This window comes from Bombina bombina, chromosome 4, assembly GCF_027579735.1.
Source record: "Bombina bombina isolate aBomBom1 chromosome 4, aBomBom1.pri, whole genome shotgun sequence".
Classification (NCBI taxonomy): Eukaryota; Metazoa; Chordata; class Amphibia; order Anura; family Bombinatoridae; genus Bombina; species Bombina bombina.
Window position 1 is genome coordinate 548,234,677 of NC_069502.1, and position 22,118 is coordinate 548,256,794.

General features: G+C 37.7%; 1 protein-coding gene across 1 annotated transcript in view; it reads right to left on the reverse strand.

Moving 5' to 3' along the window:
- The window catches only part of SNAP91 (synaptosome associated protein 91), a 466,999-nt gene that overhangs the window by 212,580 nt on the left and 232,301 nt on the right, over positions 1-22,118 (reverse strand). Inside the window, exon 4 of the mRNA XM_053710488.1 lies at positions 2,087-2,162. Coding sequence (XP_053566463.1) covers positions 2,087-2,162 — 76 coding nt within the window. The remainder of the gene's footprint in view (positions 1-2,086; positions 2,163-22,118) is intronic.

Genomic DNA, 22,118 nt, shown 5'->3' on the forward strand with positions numbered 1-22,118 from the left:
CATTAATCATAACAGCACTAAACTGTTAAACACACACATCTTGAGCGTACTTCCTGCATTCAGACACACAAGGCACCATCATCAATGCTGAACCAGCTAGCCTTCATTTTTTTACTTCTTCAGAAAAGCCATTTTTTTCATAGTTTGCCACATGCTTATCAGTTATTAGTATAAGAAAAAAAACTTGGTTTATACCGCATTAAAAACATCAGACACCTTAACCAGTTTAAACAGTGGCACTTCAAATTCAATGGCATAGAAAAAAAAATGTTTTCCTGGCAAAAGCTAATGGGTTGGAATGGGTGCCAATAAAATAGATATAAATAAATAAACTTATAAGCTCACTTACCTAATTATATATTTCTTACCCAACCTGTGTAATTTTGATATGTTAATAAAATAAACAAATCCTGAAACCATTTATAGATTTGTAAAGATGTCACACAAAACATTGAGATAAACTACGTTTTAGAACGGAGTTACAGCATGTGCATGTTCAGTCGGAGATCAACCATCTTAAAGGGACACTGAACCCAAATTTTTTCTTTCACGATTCAGATAGAGCATGCCATTTTCTTGCTATCTTTATTTTAAAAATAACTCTGGACAGCACTTTTTTATTGGTGGATGAGTTTATCCACCAATCAGCAAGAACAACCCAGGTTGATCACCAAAAATGGGCCGGCATCTAAACTTACTTTCTTGCATTTCAAATAAAGATACCAAGAGAATGAAGAAAATTTGATAATAGGAGTAAATTAGAAAATTGCTTAAAATGTCATGCTCTATCTGAATAACGAAAAAAAAATTTGGGTACAGTGTCCCTTTAAGTCTCCCTGTAGCACATATTTTGCTTTTTTCTGTATTAACATATAGATGCCAATTCATTATCAGTTCTCACGATACTTCCTCATGGGACAAAATCACTTATCAGTTTGTGTTGTTGCAAAAGGGACTAAGAATGAGTTTTTAGAAATGCGTAATTTGTTTTTAGCTTTAAAACAAAGAGTATCAGCAGTCCATTAAAATGTATTATTCAAGACAGCTCAATTTGAAGAATTTCCCAACACCATAAGGCAATTTACACAATAAATTTGGTTTGACCTGTTCTGCTTACAATCTAGTACGTTAGTTACAGATTTAAAGGGAGGGTCTAGACCATGGGTATCAAACTCAAAGTATCTGGGGGCTACTGGCCAAGTGTTCTTCTCCCATGGGGGCCGCTTGAACTGAGTAAGTGATCCGAAACTGGATATACTAGGAAATGGAAGTGACATTTATCCAAGTAGTAGCGAGTTGTAGCCCACAATAGACATACACAGTTGTATATTTATCTTGTGAGTACCAATTAAAGTGATCATCTTGGAACTGTATAGCAGTGCGTGGTGGGAGTCTACACTTGATGCTTTGTCTTTATATTTGTTTTGTGAGTGCCTATATAGAATAAAAAAACTTTCCAATTTACTTTTATGATCAATTTTCCTTTGTTCTCTTGGTATTCTTAGTTGAAAGCTAAACAAAGGTAGGCTCATATTCTAATGTATAAGCTCTTGAAGACCGCCTCTTATTTGAATTTATTCTGAGAGTTTTTCACAACTAGGAGGCGTTAGTTCATGTGTGCCATATAGATAACATTGTGCTCACGCATGTGGAGTTACAGAGTCAGCACTGATTGGCTAGAATGCAAGTCTGTCAAAGAACTGAAATAATGGGTCAGTCTGCAGAGTCTTAGATACAAGGTAATCACAGAGGTACAAAGTATATTAATATAACAATGTTGGCCGTGCAAAACTGGGGAATGGGCAATAAAGGGATTATCTATCTTTTTAAACAATAACAATTCTGGTGTAGACTGTCCCTTTAATATGTCTGCATCTGAAACAAGAATGGGAAATCAAGAATTAAGTAATATTATGAAGACAAAACCAAAACGGTGAAAGCTGAATAGACCTTTAGACATCTTTAGCAAGATAACTTGCTAACATATTTATCTATATGGCGGTACAAAATCATATTTTTACTGTGTAGTAAATAAAGATTACATTTTACAGTTTCAAATTGTATGTAAAAAGAAAAAAAAACTCACCATGAGATCCACTTTTATCCAAAAAATTACTAAGATTGAATAGTGTGTTCCGAGACGCCAAATACTGAATAAACCTCTGAAAATAAGAAAACAGAAAGAGGAATGTAATTTAATATTCCATTAAAAACAAACAAAACAAAAAAACAACTGAATGTAAAATAAAATCTATTTGTTCAAACCCATTCTGTAACAGTTTACAAAAAAGTGTACGGATGTGAAATGAATGTATAACAATAAAAACTGCATAAACAGATAGAGAAAAACATATCTAAATCTAGGGCCACTCTAATCTTCAGAACACCCGGGGCATAAAAATATTAAAGGCAAAGCCAAAGATGTCTGAAGCATTAACAAATCTGGGATCTAACAGACCATAATATTCTGGTCTGTCAGAAGATCTTGAGTACTGGAACTGAAAAACATTAACAAGAAAAATAGTTGGGAGGTTAAGGCGAAGAACAAACACCACATGACACAGTAGGTAAGAATGGTGCAAGCTGACATGGCAAGGCTCACAAGTAAGTTTTAACATAAAGGTAGCATATAAGCAGCATTCATTATCAGTCACAGTAACAACAAAGGGAGCTTATAGAGGGATAAAATAATATCAGAAAAATGTAGAAAAACTTGAAATGCTTTTTTGACAAAAGTTTTATATCTCCAAACAAAATAAATGGCAAAGCCTCCCTATCTTATCGGGCTGCACTCATGACTCTTGTCTTAAGCTGAATGTTACACAAAGCAGAAGAGAAAAAGGAAAAACAGTGTGATATTGTTAAAAGTATCACATTGCTATGATGGTTAATGATGAGACCAGATTGTATGGTTGTATGTAACCAGTGTGATAGTGCATTGTCCTTTGTGTCCATCTTGAATTGTATACCTATATGTAAAAACTTTTTCACAATAATTGAATAAAATAATAGCTCTGAAAATGAATTCACAATATCGCAAGCACGACAGTTCCCTTCATCAATTCTCTCTTACTCTGGGTTTTCACGCCATAAAAAGACAGGCCAGGAACGGAAACAGAATGCAGCGGTAAAGGAGTATGTTGCGCCACACAAAACACAAGTGTTCAGCACTAATAAATAACAGAATTTATGTTTACCTGATAAATTTCTTTCTCCTACGGTGTATCCGGTCCACGGCTTCATCCTTACTTGTGGGATATTCTCTTCCCCTACAGGAAGTGGCAAAGAGAGCACACAGCAGAGCTGTCCATATAGCTCCCCTCAGGCTCCGCCCCCCCAGTCATTCGACCGACGGTTAGGAGAAAAAGGAGAACCACAAGGTGCAGTGGTGCCTGTAGTTTACAAAAAATAAATTTAAACCTGACCAAAATGCCAGGGCGGGCCGTGGACCGGATACACCGTAGGAGAAAGAAATTTATCAGGTAAACATAAATTCTGTTTTCTCCTACATTGGTGTATCCGGTCCACAGCTTCATCCTTACTTGTGGGAACCAATACCAAAGCTTTAGGACACGGATGAAGGGAGGGAACAAGTCAGGTAACCTAAACGGAAGGCACCACTGCTTGCAAAACCTTTCTCCCCAAAATAGCCTCCGAAGAAGCAAAAGTAATGAATTTGTAAAATTTGGCAAACGTATGCAGTGAAGACCAAGTTGCTGCCTTACAAATCTGTTCAACAGAAGCCTCATTCTTGGAAGCCCATGTGGAAGCCACAGCTCTAGTAGAGTGAGCTGTAATTCGTTCAGGAGGCTGCCTTCCAGCAGTCTCATAAGCCAACCGAATGATGCTTTTCAGCCAGAAAGACAGAGAGGTCGCAGTCGCCTTTTGACCTCTCCTCTTGCCAGAATAGACGACAAACAAGGACGATGTTTGTCTGAAGTCTTTAGTTGCTTTTAGATAAAACTTTAAAGCACGAACCCCATCAAGATGGTGTAACAGACGTTCCTTGTTAGAAACTGGATTAGGACAAAGAGAAGGAACAACTATTTCCTGGTTGATATTCTTATTGGAAACCACTTTTGGAAGAAAACCAGGTTTGGTACGTAAAACGACCTTATCTGTATGAAACACCAGATAGGGTGAATTACACTGCAAAGCATACAATTCAGAAACTCTTCTAGCAGAAGAAATAAAAAACTACAACTAATACCACATACTCTTTACCACCCCTGTGGAGATGCTACTTGTTCAGAGCGGCAAAGAGAATGACTGGGGGGGCGGAGCCTGAGGGGAGCTATATGGACAGCTCTGCTGTGTGCTCTCTTTGCCACTTCCTGTAGGGGAAGAGAATATCCCACAAGTAAGGATGAAGCCGTGGACCGGATACACCAATGTAGGAGAAAATATACATAGTTATTCAGCAGGTTAACGGTCTTTTCCATTTTGTTGAAAATCCAAGAGGTGCTAGTTGTTTAGAGCAGTGCTGCCCATAATAAGTGATGAAAAGGGCTATTGTGATAATATTCTGGGAATGTGCAAGTACATAATTATAGCAACCAAATCTGTATAGTTTTATTACAATATCACATGATTTTTGTTCTCTTTTCAAGGGATGGAGCTGGTAATAATATAGAAAGAAAAAGCTGGAGTATAAAAAGAGTGATGAGACCAGTATTTTATGCTGAAGCAAAACAGGGAAAATAAAGCTGAGAAATGTCTGCTGCCAATGATTGGTTAAAATGGTTATGACATAGCAAAGTGAGGTATCTATATATTTTATAAGAAATTAGAGTGCAAAATGTCAAAACGTGGATACGATACAGTTATGAACAAGTAAGGTGTACAATTTTGAAATAGAAAAAATGAAATAAAACAAAACTACATTTTAAGAAGTAGAACATTACAATTCTAAACAGGAATTTCAATAAGACAAACATAATACTGGAAAATGATGGGTAAAAAATAATCGCATGTGTACCAGTCAGCATGGTTAAATAACAATGAGCTGCAAATTAACTCCCTTTATTGGCTTACATCTGGTATACTTCAACGTATTATCTACAGTACATTAGCCCCATAAGCACTGATTAAGAGTCTGCACAAATGCTAGCATGGGGCAAAAGCCCTACGAATATCTGTGACTATTTTTTACACACTGATAAATTTCTTCATAGCACATGAAGAAACATTTCTCTACCACCTGGTAAACAGTTTACCATCCCATTATAGAAAATCTGTGAAGTCAAATGTCTTTAGAGGCCCTTCCCCTCCGCTACACATATATGACACATTATATAAGATAGAAAACACAAGGGTGTACAACTCCAGCGATTATTGTCTTTAGGGATAAGGTCAGTTCAGGAGTTATGGATTTTTTTGAAGAATAATAAAACTGATTGAACCAGATTAACTCCATACATTGTGTATATATATATATATATATATATATATATATATATATATATATATATATATATATATATATATATGCTGTTTTTCTTTACAACAGGATTTCCTCTATTGCTTTCCTTTTCTCTCCAACCTCCTAAAACACTTTTTGAAAACTCATCTATTAAAAAACAAACAAAAAAACTCTACGCTCTAAATCCTTAAATCAGGAGTTCTTAAAATTATGATTACAGACCCCTAATGGATTACCCAATATGTCCCCATAACCCCATTGCCAGGTTGTAGAAATTATCATCATCACCAGTTCAATTCGCTACCAGTATGATTTAAAGAAATGTCAATAGCTTGGTATTATTTTACATATGGGTAGCTAGGAACACAACAGCTAAAAGAACAATCATACAGAGTTTATCATGTTTAATTATATAAAATCACAAATACAAAGGCTAGATACAACTAACGAGATATTTGCTGTTTTTGTGCAATCAAAACCTGGCACCAGGAAGCAGTTACTAACATTGATACTTGCATGTCATCTGACACATCAAGTCAATTCCTCCACTTTGTTATGTTTAATAATGCAGAAAATCATGTTTCACAGAAATAAGCAGTTGTGAAGGGAACCAAAATATTAATTGCCCTCATCACTAAGCAATATAACTCCAACCACACCAACATATTAACTGTCAATACTGTGAAGTGGGAAGACAGTTGTATTAAGTGATCTGATTGGTTAATAGCCTTGCCACCGCAACGCATATTAATACTAGTGATAGTTAATCTAATAACTTTTTTTTTTTTTTTAATTATTCAAAGATTCAGTTCCATTCCCCACCAAAATAACCTTTAAGCAGGCTCCGTCACTTCAACCATGACTCATTTGCCAACACACATACTTTGTTTCATTCCCCTCTAAAGATAATGTAAACTTTTCACAGTTAGGATCATCTCCCTTTGGATGAATATGCATTGATATGTTTGATTTTGGTTTTTTTTCATACAAAAAAAAAAGAAATAGAGCATCTCCTAAGCAATCAAATGGGGGTAAAGAATTAAAATATAACTGTTATTCTCTAAGTAGAAGTTATCGAACTATGAAAAACCTTTATTGATAGTGTTCCCGGGCTTCATAATGAGAGGTTATTGAAATGTATGGGAATTACGCCCTAATATTTGAGGATAGATTTGGGTGTGTACAGGAACAGATTATGATTGGTTGCATGGATGACCACATTTGTGCTATGAATGACACTTGGTTCTCCAGAATAACTGACCTTATTGGCTGGATGAATACATATATGCCCATAGAGTAGAGTGGGTATTATTGCCTTTGACAAAGCTGTAAAAATAAATGTGTGACAGGCGTCACTGGCATTGCCCTCTCCTTGCCAAGGCCACTCTTTTATGGTAACTGAAATTCATTGGATTTTTTCTTTATAGGACAGCATTAGACTACCACAGGAATAGCCAGTGTTTTTAAAAAATTAAATTGGAGTGACACGTGAGAAAAGCAGATCGCTGATCCCTTTTGCTCCTATGTGGAGATGTAACAGGTCACCTATTTCAATGGGGCTAATTATCCATGTTGTGTTTGCATAGGGCAAATAGAATTAATAGACACGGTTTGGAATTTGTGTGGTTGCTTGGATTGGACTCACCAGTTTATTTTTACTTATTTTTTAATTTATTTTAAAATATTTAGGTTTTAAGTTTTATTTACCCCCATTTGGGGGATGAGACCTAGATATGATAATCTTGTTGAGTGCTTAGGAGATGCTATTTTTCTTTTTCACACAATTTTTAGCACACTTATTTTATCATTGTAAAAGTTTTAGACAGGTGTAAAAAAATGCTGTAAAGTAAGAATGCTGGAAGTGTTAAGAGTATATTTTTTACTAAATAACAAAATGAGAAGTAAGTAAACAGAAGATAAATCTAAATCAAATCAGTATTTGGTGTGACTACCGTTACCTTCCAAACAACATTAATTAGTCTAGGAATATTCGTGCAAAGTCAGGGATTTGGGTCAAAACCATGTTTGCCTCCCTCCCTCCCTGTGACCTTTTGTACTTACAGTACACTCGGTCTAGTTCTTTCATCACTGGCAGCACTGCGGGTGCATTGCATGCTTAGTTAATTGTCAGTCTTCTGAGCATGGTAGGTGCTCTGCAAGCTCAGTGTTAGTCTGGCGTAGTAATAAAAAAGCTTCTGTCCTCCTTTCCCGTGGTGGTGCACTGTGCGCCCAGTCTCAAGCGGCACAGTAAAAGAAAACATCTGGCGTCAAATGCAACTGACTCTCCCATTTTTGCTTTTAAATTCAATTTCCCTGTTCAAGTAAGTTTCTCTGTTTATGTATAGCGTTAGATAACAAAGGAGATTTAAAATTGTTTGCTGCATTAGGTGTGCAAAGATTTACATTTTTATGTTTTTATTTTAGCTTGCTTTTTAACCATTTCCTGTTTGTTTTCTGCCTATCTTCCTGTGTGTGTAATTAGGGGAGGGATTAGTTTCACCTGTGTGGGCCTACTCTGCAAATTTAGTTAATTAACTCTGTGAGCCTTGCTGCATTCAGTTTCCCTGTTTAAGTAAGTTTCTTTGTTTAAGCATAGAGAGTTAGATAACTAAGGGAGTTAGAGCAAATAAGGATTGGAATAACCAAAGGTGAATATAACTCTTTTATAGTAGTAAAAATGTGTGAGAATCTCACCCAGTGTACAGCTTGCATCACTGGAGCAGCCACTTCAGGGATCATATGTCTGTGGCAAGTGTAAGCATATTGTCTCTTTAGAAGCTCATATTAGAGGTATGGAGGAACGAATTGCAACACTGCGTGATATTCAGACACTTGAAAGGGAAATGGATATAACTGAACAGGTTTTTCATGGTTTTAGCAGTGGAAATGGAGAGGATTCAGATGGGAGATACCGGGAAGTAGCTGGTTCACAAATAGAAGAGGAAGTAAAAGTAAGTGGAAGAAACAGGCCAGTAGTTCTGAGCTGGTACACCGAACAGACTTGCCAAATTGAGTGAGGCTGTTGGGGATATCAGTTCAGGGGTGGCAATGTCAGAGAGGGCTGTTTTGCCTAGTAAAGTGAACAGCCCTTCAAGTCATGGAAGAGGAGCATACTATATTAAAGCAGTCCATCAGTCATGGAAGCAGGGCATACTATAGTGAACAATCCTTTAGTCATGGAAGAGGGGCATACAAGTCTGAGCCTGAGGCAGCTGTTGGTTGTAGGAGACTATTACTAGGAAGGCTGATATGCAGATCCCTTAAAGGGCCATAATGCCCAAATGTTTAAACACTTGAAAGTGATGCAGCATAGCTGTAAAAAGCTGACTAGAAAATATCACCTGAACATCTCTATGTAAAAAAGAAAGATATTTTACCTCAAAAGTTCCTCAGTAGCCACCTCCCATTGTAAAGGATTTCTAGGCAGCATTTTAGTATGTCTGTCCTGGGACAGCTGAAAGGATGAGCATCATGCACTCTCATGTTATTTCACCAATCAGGTAAAGGAAGCTTACTATGAAATCTCATGAGAGTTAAGTCAAATCTCATGAGATCACAGTAAGAGTTCATGACCTCAGAACTGCTGATGCTGATTGGCTGCTGTTCATTTCTTCATTTTTATTTTTATTTTTACCTGCAGCTGGGAGCAGGTGAGTATAACTTTTTACACAGAACTTACTCTGCTGAGCTGAGGAGATTGTGAGGTAAAATATCTTCCTTTTTTACATAGAGATGCTCAGGTGATATTTTTCTGTCAGTTTTTTACAGTTATACTGCATCAGCTTCAAGTGATTTAGCATATGAGTATTATGTCCAGGTCTGATCCTGCAGTCGTGCATATTGGCACTAATGAAGGAATCAGCAGATGATGGAGTGTCCTAAAAAATGACTTCAGGGAGTTAGGTAGCAAGCTTAAAGCAAGGACCTCCAAGGTAATATTTTCGGATATAATACCAGTGCCATGTGCTAACCCAGTAAGGCAGAAGGAGCTAAGGTCAGTTAATTAATGGTTAAAAACATGGTGTAAAAAACATAATTTATGTAAGAACTTACCTGATAAATTCATTTCTTTCATATTAGCAAGAGTCCATGAGCTAGTGACGTATGGGATATACATTCCTACCAGGAGGGGCAAAGTTTCCCAAAACTCAAAATACCTATAAATACACCCCTCACCACACCCACAAATCAGTTTAACGAATAGTCAAGAAGTGGGGTGATAAGAAAAAAAGTGCGAAAGCATAAAAAATAAGGAATTGGAATAGTTGTGCTTTATACAAAAAAAATCATAATCACCACAAAAAAAGGGTGGGTCTCATGGACTCTTGCTAATATGAAAGAAATGAATTTATCAGGTAAGTTCTTACATAAATTATGTTTTCTTTCATGTAATTAGCAAGAGTCCATGAGCTAGTGACGTATGGGATAATAAATACCCAAGATGTGGAACTTCCACGCAAGAGTCACTAGAGAGGGAGGGATAAAATAAAGACAGCCAATTCCGCTGAAAAATAATCCACACCCCAAACAAGTTTAAATCTTATAATGAAAAAAACTGAAATTATAAGCAGAAGAATCAAACTGAAACAGCTGCCTGATGTACTTTTCTACCAAAAACTGCTTCAGAAGAAGAAAATACATCAAAATGGTAGAATTTAGTAAAAGTATGCAAAGAAGACCAAGTTGCTGCTTTGCAAATCTGATCAACTGAAGCTTCATTCCTAAATGCCCAGGAAGTAGAAACTGACCTAGTCGAATGAGCTGTAATCCTTTGAGGTGGAGTTCTACCCGACTCAACATAAGCATGATGAATCAAAGACTTTAACCAAGATGCCAAAGAAATGGCAGAGGCCTTCTGACCTTTCCTAGAACCAGAAAAGATAACAAATAGACTAGAAGTCTTTCGGAAATCTTTAGTAGCTTCAACATAATATTTCAAAGCTCTTACTACATCCAAAGAATGTAATGATCTTTCCTTAGAATTCTTAGGATTAGGACACAATGAAGGAACCACAAGCTCTCTACTAATGTTGTTAGAATTCACAACCTTAGGTAAAAATTTAAATGAAGTCTGCAACACTGCCTTATCCTGATGAAAAATCAGAAAAGGAGATTCACAAGAGAGAGCAAATTACTCAGAAACTCTTCTAGCAGAAGAGATGGCCAAAAGAAACAAAACTTTCCAAGAAAGTAATTTAATATCTAGAGAATGCATAGATTCAAAAGGAGGAGGAGCTTGTAGAGCTCCCAGAACCAAATTCAAACTCCAAGGAGGAGATATTGACTTGTTTGATACGAACCAAAGCCTGTACAAAACAATGAATATCAGGAAGATTAGCAATCTTTCTGTGAAACAGCACAGAAAGAGCAGAAATTTGTCCTTTCAAGGAACTGGCAGACAAACCTTTATCCAGACCATCCTGAAGAAACTGTAAAATTCTAGAAATTCTAAAAGAATGCCAGGAAAATTGATGAGAAGAACACCAAGAAATGTAAGTCTTCCAGACTCGATAATATATCTTCCTAGACACAGATTTATGAGCCTGTAACATAGTATTAATTACGGAGTCAGAGAAATCTCTATGACTAAGAATCAAGCGTTCAATCTCCATACCTTCAAATTTAATGATTTGAGATCCTGATGGAAAAATGGGCCTTGAGATAGAAGGTCTGGTCTTAACGGAAGATTCCAAGGTTGGCAACTGGCCATCCCAACAAGATCCGCATACCAAAACCTGTGAGGCCATGCTGGAGCCACCAGCAGTACAAACGAACGCTCCTTTAGAATCTTGGAAATCACTCTTGGAAGAAGAACTAGGAGGAAAGATATAGGCAGGATGATACTTCCAAGGAAGCGACAATGCATCCACTGCCTCCGCCTGAGGATCCCTGGATCTGGACAGATACCTGGGAAGTTTCTTGTTTAGATGAGAAGCCATCGGATCTATTTCTGGAAGACCCCAGATTTGAACAATCTGAAGAAATACCTCTGGGTGAAGAGACCATTCGCCCGGATGCAACGTCTTGCGACTGAGATAATCCGCTTCCCAATTGTCTATACCTGGGATGTGAACCGCAGAAATTAGACAGGAGCTGGATTCCGCCCATACAAGTATTCGAGATACTTCTTTCATAGCCAGAGGACTAAGTCCCCCCTTGATGATTGACATATGCCACGGTTGTGACATTGTCTGTCTGAAAACAAATGAACGATTCTCTCTTCAGAAGAGGCCACGACTGAAAAGCTCTAAGAATCGCACGGAGTTCCAAAATGTTGATTGGTAATCTCGTCTCCTGAAATTCCCAAACCCCTTGCGCTGTCAGAGATCCCCATACCGCTCCCCAACCTGTCAGACTCGCATCTGTTGAGATCACAGTCCAGGTTGGAAGAACAAAAGAAGCCCCTTGAATTAAACGATGGTGATCTGTCCACCACGTCAGAGAGTGTCGTACAATCGGATTTAAAGATATTAACTGTGATATCTTTGTATAATCCCTGCACCACTGGTTCAGCATACAGAGCTGAAGAGGTCGCATGTGAAAACGAGCAAAGGGGATCGCGTCCGATGCAGCAGTCATAAGACCTAGAATTTCCATGCATAAGGCTACCGAAGGGAATGATTGAAACTGAAGGTTTCGACAGGCTGAAATCAATTTTCACTGAATCTATTTGGAAACCTAAAAATGTTACCCTTGTCTGAGGAATCAATGAACTCTTTGGTAAATTGATCCTCCAACCATGTTCTTGAAGAAACGACACAAGTCGATTCGTATGAGATTCTGCTAAATGTGAAGACTGAGCAAGTACCAAGGTATCGTCCAAATAAGGAAATACCACAATACCCTGTTCTCTGATTACAGATAGAAGGGCACCGAGAACTTTTGAGAAAATCCTTGGAGCTGTTGCTAGGCCGAACGGCAGAACCACAAATTGGTAATGCTTGTCTAGAAAAGAGAATCTCAGAAACTGAAAGTGATCTGGATGAATCGGAATATGCAGATATGCATCCTGCAAATCTATTGTGGACATATAATGCCCTTGCTGAACAAAAGGCAGAATAGTCCTTATAGTTACCATTTTGAATGTTGGTATCCTTACATAACGATTCAATATTTTTAAATCCAGAACTGGTCTGAAGGAATTCTCCTTCTTTGGTACAATGAATAGATTTGAGTAAAACCCCAGCCCCTGTTCCAGAACTGGAACTGGCACAATTAATCCAGCCAACTCTAGATCTGAAACACATTTCAGAAATGCCTGAGCCTTCACTGGATTTATAGGAATGCGAGAAAGAAAAAATCTTCTTGCAGGTGGCCTTACCTTGAAACCTATTCTGTACCCTTGTGAAACAATGTTCTGAATCCAAAGACTGAATCGATTTGATCCAAATTTCTTTGAAAAATCGTAATCTGCCCCCTACCAGCTGCGCTGGAATGAGGGCCGCACCTTCATGTGGACTTGGGAGCTGGCTTTGGCTTTCTAAAAGGCTTGGATTTATTCCAGACTGGAGACGGTTTCCAAACAGAAACCGTTCCTTTAGGGGAAGGATCAGGCTTCTGTTCCTTATTCTGACGAAAGGAACGAAAACGGTTAGCAGCCCTATATTTACCTTTAGATTTTTTATCCTGAGGTAAAAAAGTTCCTTTCCCCCCAGTAACAGTTGAAATAATAGAATCCAACTGAGAACCAAACAATTTATTACCTTGAAAATAAAGGGAAAGCAAAGTTGACTTAGAAGACATATCAGCATTCCAAGTTTTAAGCCATAAAGCTCTTCTAGCTAGAATAGCTAAAGACATACACCTGACATCAACTCTGATGATATCAAAGATGGCATCACAAATAAAGTTATTAGCATGTTAAAGAAGTTTAACAATGCTATGAGAATTATGATCTGACACTTGTTGCACCAAAGCCTCCAACCAAAAAGTGAGAGCTGCAGCAACATCAGCCAAAGAAATGGCAGGCCTAAGAAGATTACCTTAACATAAATAAGCTTTCCTTAGAAAGGATTCAATCTTCCTATCTAAAGGATCCTTAAAGGAAGTACTATCTGCCGTAGGAATAGTAGTACGCTTAGCAAGAGTAGAGATAGCCCAGTCAACTTTAGGGATTTTGTCCCAAAACTCTAATCTGTCAGATTGCACAGGATACAATTTCTTAAATCTTTTAGAAGGAGTAAAAGAATTACCCAGATTATTCCATTCCCTAGAAATTACTTCAGAAATAACATCAGGGACAGGAAAAACTTCCGGAGTAACTACAGGAGGTTTAAAAACCGAATTTAAACGCTTATTAGATTTAGTATCAAGAGGACTAGAATCCTCAATTTCTAAAGCGATTAAAACTTCTTTAAGTAAAGAACGAATAAATTCCATTTTAAATAAATATGAAGATTTATCAGTGTCAATATCTGAGACAGAATCCTCTGAACCAGAAAAATCCTCATAAGAAACAGACAAATCAGAATGATGATGTTCATTTAAAAATTCATCTGAGAAATGAGACGTTTTAAAAGACCTTTTATGCTTACTGGAAGGAGGAATAACAGACATAGCCTTCCTAATAGATTTAGAAACAAAATCTCTTATATTAACAGGAACATCCTGAGTATGAGATGTTGATGGAACAGCAACAGGTAATGGAATATTACTAATGGAAATTGAATCTGCATTAACAAATTTATCATGACATTCATCAAAAACTACAGCCGGAGGAACAGATACCACAAGTTTACAACAAATGCACTTAACTTTGGTAGAACCAGCATCAGGCAGCGTTTTTCCAGAAGTAGCTTCTGATCCAGGGTCAATCTGAGACATCTTGCAATATGTAAGAGAAAAAACAACATATAAAGCAAAAATCTATCAAATTCCTTAAATGACAGTTTCAGGAATGGGAAAAAATGCCAATGAACAAGCCTCTAGTAAAGTAACCAGAAGCAAAAGAAAAATGAGACTTAAATAATGAGAAAAAAAGGTGGAGACAAAAATGACGCCCACATTTTTTAGCGCCAAAAAAGACGCCCACATTATTGGCGCCTAAATGCTTTTGGCGCCAAGAATGACGCCACATCCGGTGACGCCGACACTTTTGGCGCAAAACATCAAAAAATGACGCAATCACGAACAACTTCCGGCGACAAGTATGACGCCGGAAATGACACCGAATTTTTTTGCGCCAAAAAAGTCTGCGCCAAGAATGACGCAATAAAATGAAGCATTTTCAGCCCCCGCGAGCCTAACAGCCCACAGAGAAAAAAGTCAATTTAAAAGATAAGAAAAAAATTGATAATTCATATGCATTATCCCAAATAATGAAACTGTCTGTCTGAGATAAGGAATATTGATCATCCTGAATCAAGGCAAATAAATGTTTAAACACAAATATTTAGAACTTTTACATAAAAGTGCCCAACCATAGCTTAGAGTGTCACAAAAAATAAGATTTACTTACCCCAGGACACTCATCTACATGTAGTAGAAAGCCAAACCAGTACTGAAACGAGAATCAGTAGAGGTAATGGTACATAAGAGTATATCGTCAATCTGAAAAGGGAGGTAAGAGATGAATCTCTATGACCGATAACAGAGAACCTATGAAATAGATCCCGTAGAAGGGACCATTGAATTCAAATAGGCAATACTCTCCTCACATCCCTCTGACAATTCACGGCACACTGAGAGGAAAACCGGGCTCCAGCCTGCTGCGAAGCGCATATCAACGTAGAATCTAGCACAAACTTACTTCACCACCTCCATGGGAGGCAAAGTTTGTAAAACTGATTTGTGGGTGTGGTGAGGGGTGTATTTATAGGCATTTTGAGGTTTGGGAAACTTTGCCCCTCCTGGTAGGAATGTATATCCCATACGTCACTAGCTCATGGACTCTTGCTAATTACATGAAAGAAATGAGGGGTTTGAATTTTTTAGAGCACTGGGCTGACTTTTCACTTGGGCACAATTTGTACAGTAAAGATAGAGTGCACCTGAGAGGAGAGGATGGAAGCACGCTTAGAGAATCTTTTAAACTAGGCAAATGAAGGAGGGTGTGTCCAAGCATAATAGAACAGACTGATCAGTCTGTAAATATGTCACAACTAGAATATATTAAGGAAGGGAGGACAGAATGGTACACTTAGGAAATGTTAGGACAATTAATTGTATAACAGTAAATGCAAGAAGCATGATGGGTAAAATAGGGGAGCTGGAGCTGCAGAAGAGGACTATGATATTACCAGTATAACAACCATGGTGGGCAGTTTACTTAATTTTTTTTTATTAAGGAGGGACAGGAGTAATAAAAGGGGTAGAGGAATTTGCATGTACATTAAACCTGACCTTAAACCTACAATGAGGGAAGATATTTATGATGATACAGATGCAGAGACCCTGTGGGTTGAAAAAAAAAATTGAGACAAAAATCCCCAACATTAGTGACATGAAGGAAACTGAACTCCTAATGCAAATAGAAAAATAAAGTGTTAACTTGTTATATACCATAAACAAAAAGACAAATAAATGTGATAAAGCACAGGTAAGGATATACAGTATGTTCTTCAGGAATCCTGATGTTAAAGTCATTGGAAGAATAGGGAAAATAACAACAACAAAAGTCCTGTATGAACAAACTTAAAAAGAGGTGGAATAATTCTACTCACACTCTAAGGAGCCATAACTTAGCTCTCAGTATATACATATATACAGATGACCCTCGTTTTACAATTTACACCGTTTCATAATAACAACCTTTTTTCCAGTCATGTGACTGCTATTGAAAAGCATTGAGAAGCAGTGCATTTATTAAAATAGCCAGTAGGTGGAGCTGTCCGCTTGTGTTGCAGCAAAGCCAAGCAAGCTGAAATTAATCAGTTTAACCAGACCTGAGCTATCCAGCAGATTTCAAATGAACAAGATCTTCCCGTCTATAAATCAGTCCAGATTGGAATGCATAGAAAGAACTGTTTGCAGAAAAATGCAGGTGAAGTCTGTGTTGTGTGATTATTTTATTAGGTTTATAATGCTGTTCAGCAAATGTTTTTGTTCGTTTAACTTAGTTTAATTATATATTCTGTGTTGTGTGATTATTTTATTAGGTTTATAATGCAGTTTAGCATTTATAGTCTTCATTTCAAATCTTTAAAAATAATGTATTAGGTGTTACTTATAACAATTTTGAGAGGGGCCTGGAACCTATCTCCCTCACTTCCCATTGACTTACATTATAAACTGGGTTTCAATTTACAACCATTCCTCCTGGAACCTAACCCCGGCGTAAACTGAGGGCTACCTCCTGTATATATGTATATATATATATATATATATATATATATATATATATATATATATATATATATATATATATATATATATATATATATATATACATACATACATACATACACACATACATACACACACAAACACAGTATATATAGAAATATATATTTCATAATCAAATGTACATTATTTTCTATTTGAAGACAGAGAAATGTAAAATATGTGTTTTGTGCATTGCACTTTTCAATTTGGATCTTAACGGGGCCAGATAAGCGCACATGAAAACTTAGTATTCTTAAGGCACGTTATTGAAATATTACATATACTGTTACATTTTTTTTTAAAAAAAAGTGAAGAACATTGAAATGTAAAATATCAATATTTCATGTCGGGTAAGCACACTTGGTAAAACGCAAATCGGGTTTGTGCGACTTGCTGGGTGTTAACTTTTTTCTACTTTTCACACTTTCTTGAAGTCTATGGGGCCTACTTATCAAGCTGTCAACTGTGCTGCATTCACCGGCACCAATACGCTCGCCTAACTTCGTTGCCACGGACCTGAATACGTTCTCCATATTTAACAAAAAAGCTGTCAAAAAGCTGCGCACCAAGTACGGGGCGATGAGCAGCAGACTGTTGTTAACCAACAGTCATCGATCTTGCTGCTATTTGGCTTTTCCCAGCTTTATTTGTATACTGTCACTAAACACTATACTAAACTGTTTAACCCCTATCCCGCTGCTCCCGGACCCCGCCGCACTAAATACAGTTATTAACCCCTAAACCGCCACTCCCGGACCCCACCGCCACTCTAATAAAGTTATTAACCCCTATTCCTCCACTTCCCGAGCCCACCGCCACATTCATTGTTATTAACCCCTAATCTGCCACCGCCTACACCGCCGCCACCTACATTATACTTATTAACCCCTAATCTGCCACCCCCTATACCGCCGCCACCTACATTAAGTTATTAACCCCTATTTCTCCGCTTCTGGAGCCCACCGCAACTAAATAAAGTTATTAACCCCTAAACCGCCAGCCCCCCACATCGCCATAAACTAAATTAACCTATTAACCCCTAAACCTAACAACCCGCTAACTTTATATTAAATTTTAACTCATCCCTATCTTATAATAAATTTAAACTTACCTTTAAAATTACATTAAACTATATTAAATTAATAATTAACCTACCCTGTTATACTAAAATTACATTAAACTATATTAAATTAATAATTAACCTACCGTAACTGTTATAATAAAATTACATTCAACTATATTTAATGTCATTTTATTATAATAGTTAGGGTAGGTTAATTATTAATTTAAAATAATTTAATGTAATTTTAGTATAACAGTTAGGGTAGGTTAATTTTTATTTTAATATAATTTAATGTAATTGTATTATAATAGTTAGGGTAGGTTAATTATTAATTTAACTATATTAAAATAAAAATTAATCTAACCTAACTTTTAAACTAAAATTACAATAAACTACAAATAAATATATTATATATTTAAAAATCTAACCCTACTCAAATAATTAAAATCTACACTAAAAAAATACGTTACAAAAAACTAACAACTAAGTTACAAAAAATAACAAACACTAAGTTACACAAAAAAATTACAAAAGTTACAAAAGATAAAAAATAAATGATCAAAGATTTAAACTAATTACACTTAATCTAAGGGCCCTATGAAAATAAAAAAGCCCCCCCCAAATAAAACCCTAACCTACAATAAACTACAAATAGCCTTTAAAAGGGCCTTTTGCGAATCAGCTCTTTTACCTGCAAATAAAAAATTGGTTTAGTAAGTGGTACCGATGTGGGAGGCCAGGGGTTTAGGGGTTAATAACTTTATTTAGTTGCGGTGGGCTCCGGGAGCGGCGGGATAGGGGTTAATAACTTTATGTAGGTGGTGGCGGGGTGGCAGATTAGGGGTTAATAAGTATAATATAGGTGGCGGCGGTGTAGGGGGTGGCAGATTAGGGGTGTTTAGACTCGGGGTACATGTTAGGGTATTAGGTGTAAACTTAAATTTTATTCTCCCATAGGAATCAATGGGATATTGGGCAGCAGCGAACATGAGCTTTCCCTGCTTTCAGACTCCCATTGATTCCTATGGCATCCGCCGCCTCCAGGGCTGCGGATTTAAAACCAGGTACGCTGGGCCGGAATAGTGGCAAGCGTATCTGGTAGATTTTTGTTAACTAGCAAAAGTAGTTAGATAGTGCCGAATTTGCATTCGGAACATCTGTACTGACGTAAGCATCGATCTGTGTCGGACTGAAACCGGCGGATCGTATGTTACGTCACAAATTTCAACTTTTGCTGGTCTGTAGCCTTTGATAAATAAGGCGACTCAAGCTCGCCACAATTACGCTGCAGAATTCCAGCGTATTTGTGGTTGACGGCTTGATAAATAGGCATCTATGGGAGAATATGTTAACACGATCTAAATATTGTAACTTTTGCTTTTTGCACGCGTCGGGTTAGTGTGTTAGCGAAAACTTTTTTCTTACAACTTGTAATACACACAGTTAGTGCGGGAGCGATAAATAGCGCTCCACTCGTAATCAAGCCCATAATCAGGTGCATGCTTAAACAATTATAGCAAACAGGTGCTTATGATCATCAATTTAACATGTAGATTGAAACACAATCATTGACTGTAACAGAAGCAGTTATTAAGAACTATCTGGAGCATAAAGTAAAACAAGGAGTCCTGGAAGTGATAAGGACCCCACAGAGCCCTGGCCTTATCATTGAGTCTGTCTGAGATTATATTTATTAAATTTGACAGCATTCTTACTGTGCACCATTTTTTCACAACTGCCTAAAATGTTTGCATAGTACTGTGTGTGTATAAATATAAAAATAATACTTTTTGTTTACCAAAGAAGCAAAGTTTCATATCCCTCTAAGGTAGTTTTAAAAGGGATTCAAGTTGAGAAGATTGTAGTAAACAGAAATTGTATGGTCAATTTTTAAAGAAAGGATCGGTTCCACTAGAAAAGGAAAAAGCAGACCTCTAAAAACTAAATGAAGAAGCATATATAAGATGATTTGTCATGTTAATTATTAGACATAAAAGTGTTAAAAACAAACCCTGATGTTTGCCTCTTGTTTAAATTTAAGAGCAGTAAACACAGAATTAAAAAGACATAATTAGATGATGCAGATGGAACAAGTAGTCAAACCTTCCAATTTACTTCTATTATTAAATTAGCTTTTTCTCTTGTTATGCTTTGTTGAAAAACAAAAATGTATAATTAGCTGACAAGTTAATTTCTTTCATGGTGGTGAGAGTCCATGAGCCATTACTCCTGAAATTCAGCTCCTGGCCAATAGGAGCAGGCAAAGATTTCCAAAACTCCAAGAGTACTTAATCCATCCCACCTCTCTGGTATGCCGGTCTGACGTAAAGCTAAGCAAGGTGAAGAAGAAAGGTAGGAAAGGACAAAGCAGGGAAAACAGAATTTATGTTTACCTGATAAATTACTTTCTCCAACGGTGTGTCCGGTCCACGGCGTCATCCTTACTTGTGGGATATTCTCTTCCCCAACAGGAAATGGCAAAGAGCCAGCAAAGCTGGTCACATGATCCCTCCTAGGCTCCGCCTACCCCAGTCATTCGACCGACGTTAAGGAGGAATATTTGCATAGGAGAAACCATATGATACCGTGGTGACTGTAGTTAAAGAAAATAAATTATCAGACCTGATTAAAAAACCAGGGCGGGCCGTGGACCGGACACACCGTTGGAGAAAGTAATTTATCAGGTAAACATAAATTCTGTTTTCTCCAACATAGGTGTGTCCGGTCCACGGCGTCATCCTTACTTGTGGGAACCAATACCAAAGCTTTAGGACACGGATGAAGGGAGGGAGCAAATCAGGTCACCTAAATGGAAGGCACCACGGCTTGCAAAACCTTTCTCCCAAAAATAGCCTCAGAAGAAGCAAAAGTATCAAACTTGTAAAATTTGGTAAAAGTGTGCAGTGAAGACAAAGTCGCTGCCCTACATATCTGATCAACAGAAGCCTCGTTCTTGAAGGCCCATGTGGAAGCCACAGCCCTAGTGGAAGGAGCTGTGATCCTTTCAGGAGGCTGCCGTCCGGCAGTCTCGTAAGCCAATCTGATGATGCTTTTAATCCAAAAAGAGAGAGAGGTAGAAGTTGCTTTTTGACCTCTCCTTTTACCAGAATAAACAACAAACAAGGAAGATGTTTGTCTAAAATCCTTTGTAGCATCTAAATAGAATTTTAGAGCGCGAACAACATCCAAATTGTGCAATAAACGTTCCTTCTTCGAAACTGGTTTCGGACACAGAGAAGGCACGACTATCTCCTGGTTAATGTTTTTGTTAGAAACAACTTTTGGAAGAAAACCAGGTTAGTACGTAAAACCACCTCATCTGCATGGAACACCAGATAAGGAGGAGAACACTGCAGAGCAGATAATTCTGAAACTCTTCTAGCAGAAGAAATTGCAACCAAAAACAAAACTTTCCAAGATAATAACTTAATATCAACGGAATGTAAGGGTTCAAACGGAACCCCCTGAAGAACTGAAAGAACTAAGTTGAGACTCCAAGGAGGAGTCAAAGGTTTGTAAACAGGCTTGATTCTAACCAGAGCCTGAACAAAGGCTTGAACATCTGGCCCAGCTGCCAGCTTTTTGTGAAGTAACACAGACAAGGCAGAAATCTGTCCCATCAAGGAACTTGCAGATAATCCTTTTTCCAATCCTTCTCGAAGGAAGGATAGACTCTTAGGAATCTTAACTTTGTCCCAAGGGAATCCTTTAGATTCACACCAACAGATATATTTTTTCCAAATTTTGTGGTAAATTTTTCTAGTTACAGGCTTTCTGGCCTGAACAAGAGTATCAATAACAGAATCTGAGAACCCTCGCTTTGATAAGATCAAGCGTTCAATCTCCAAGCAGTCAGCTGGAGTGGGACCAGATTCGGATGTTCGAACGGACCTTGAACAAGAAGGTCTCGTCTCAAAGGTAGCTTCCATGGTGGAGCCGATGACATATTCACCAGATCTGCATACCAAGTCCTGCGTGGCCACGCAGGAGCTATCAAGATCACCGACGCCCTCTCCTGATTGATCCTGGCTACCAGCCTGGGGATGAGAGGAAACGGCGGGAATACATAAGCTAGTTTGAAGGTCCAAGGTGCTACTAGTGCATCTACTAGAGTCGCCTTGGGATCCCTGGATCTGGACCCGTAGCAAGGAACCTTGAAGTTCTGACGAGAGGCCATCAGATCCATGTCTGGAATGCCCCACAGTTGAGTGATTTGGGCAAAGATTTCCGGATGGAGTTCCCACTCCCCCGGATGCAATGTCTGACGACTCAGAAAATCCGCTTCCCAATTTTCCACTCCTGGGATGTGGA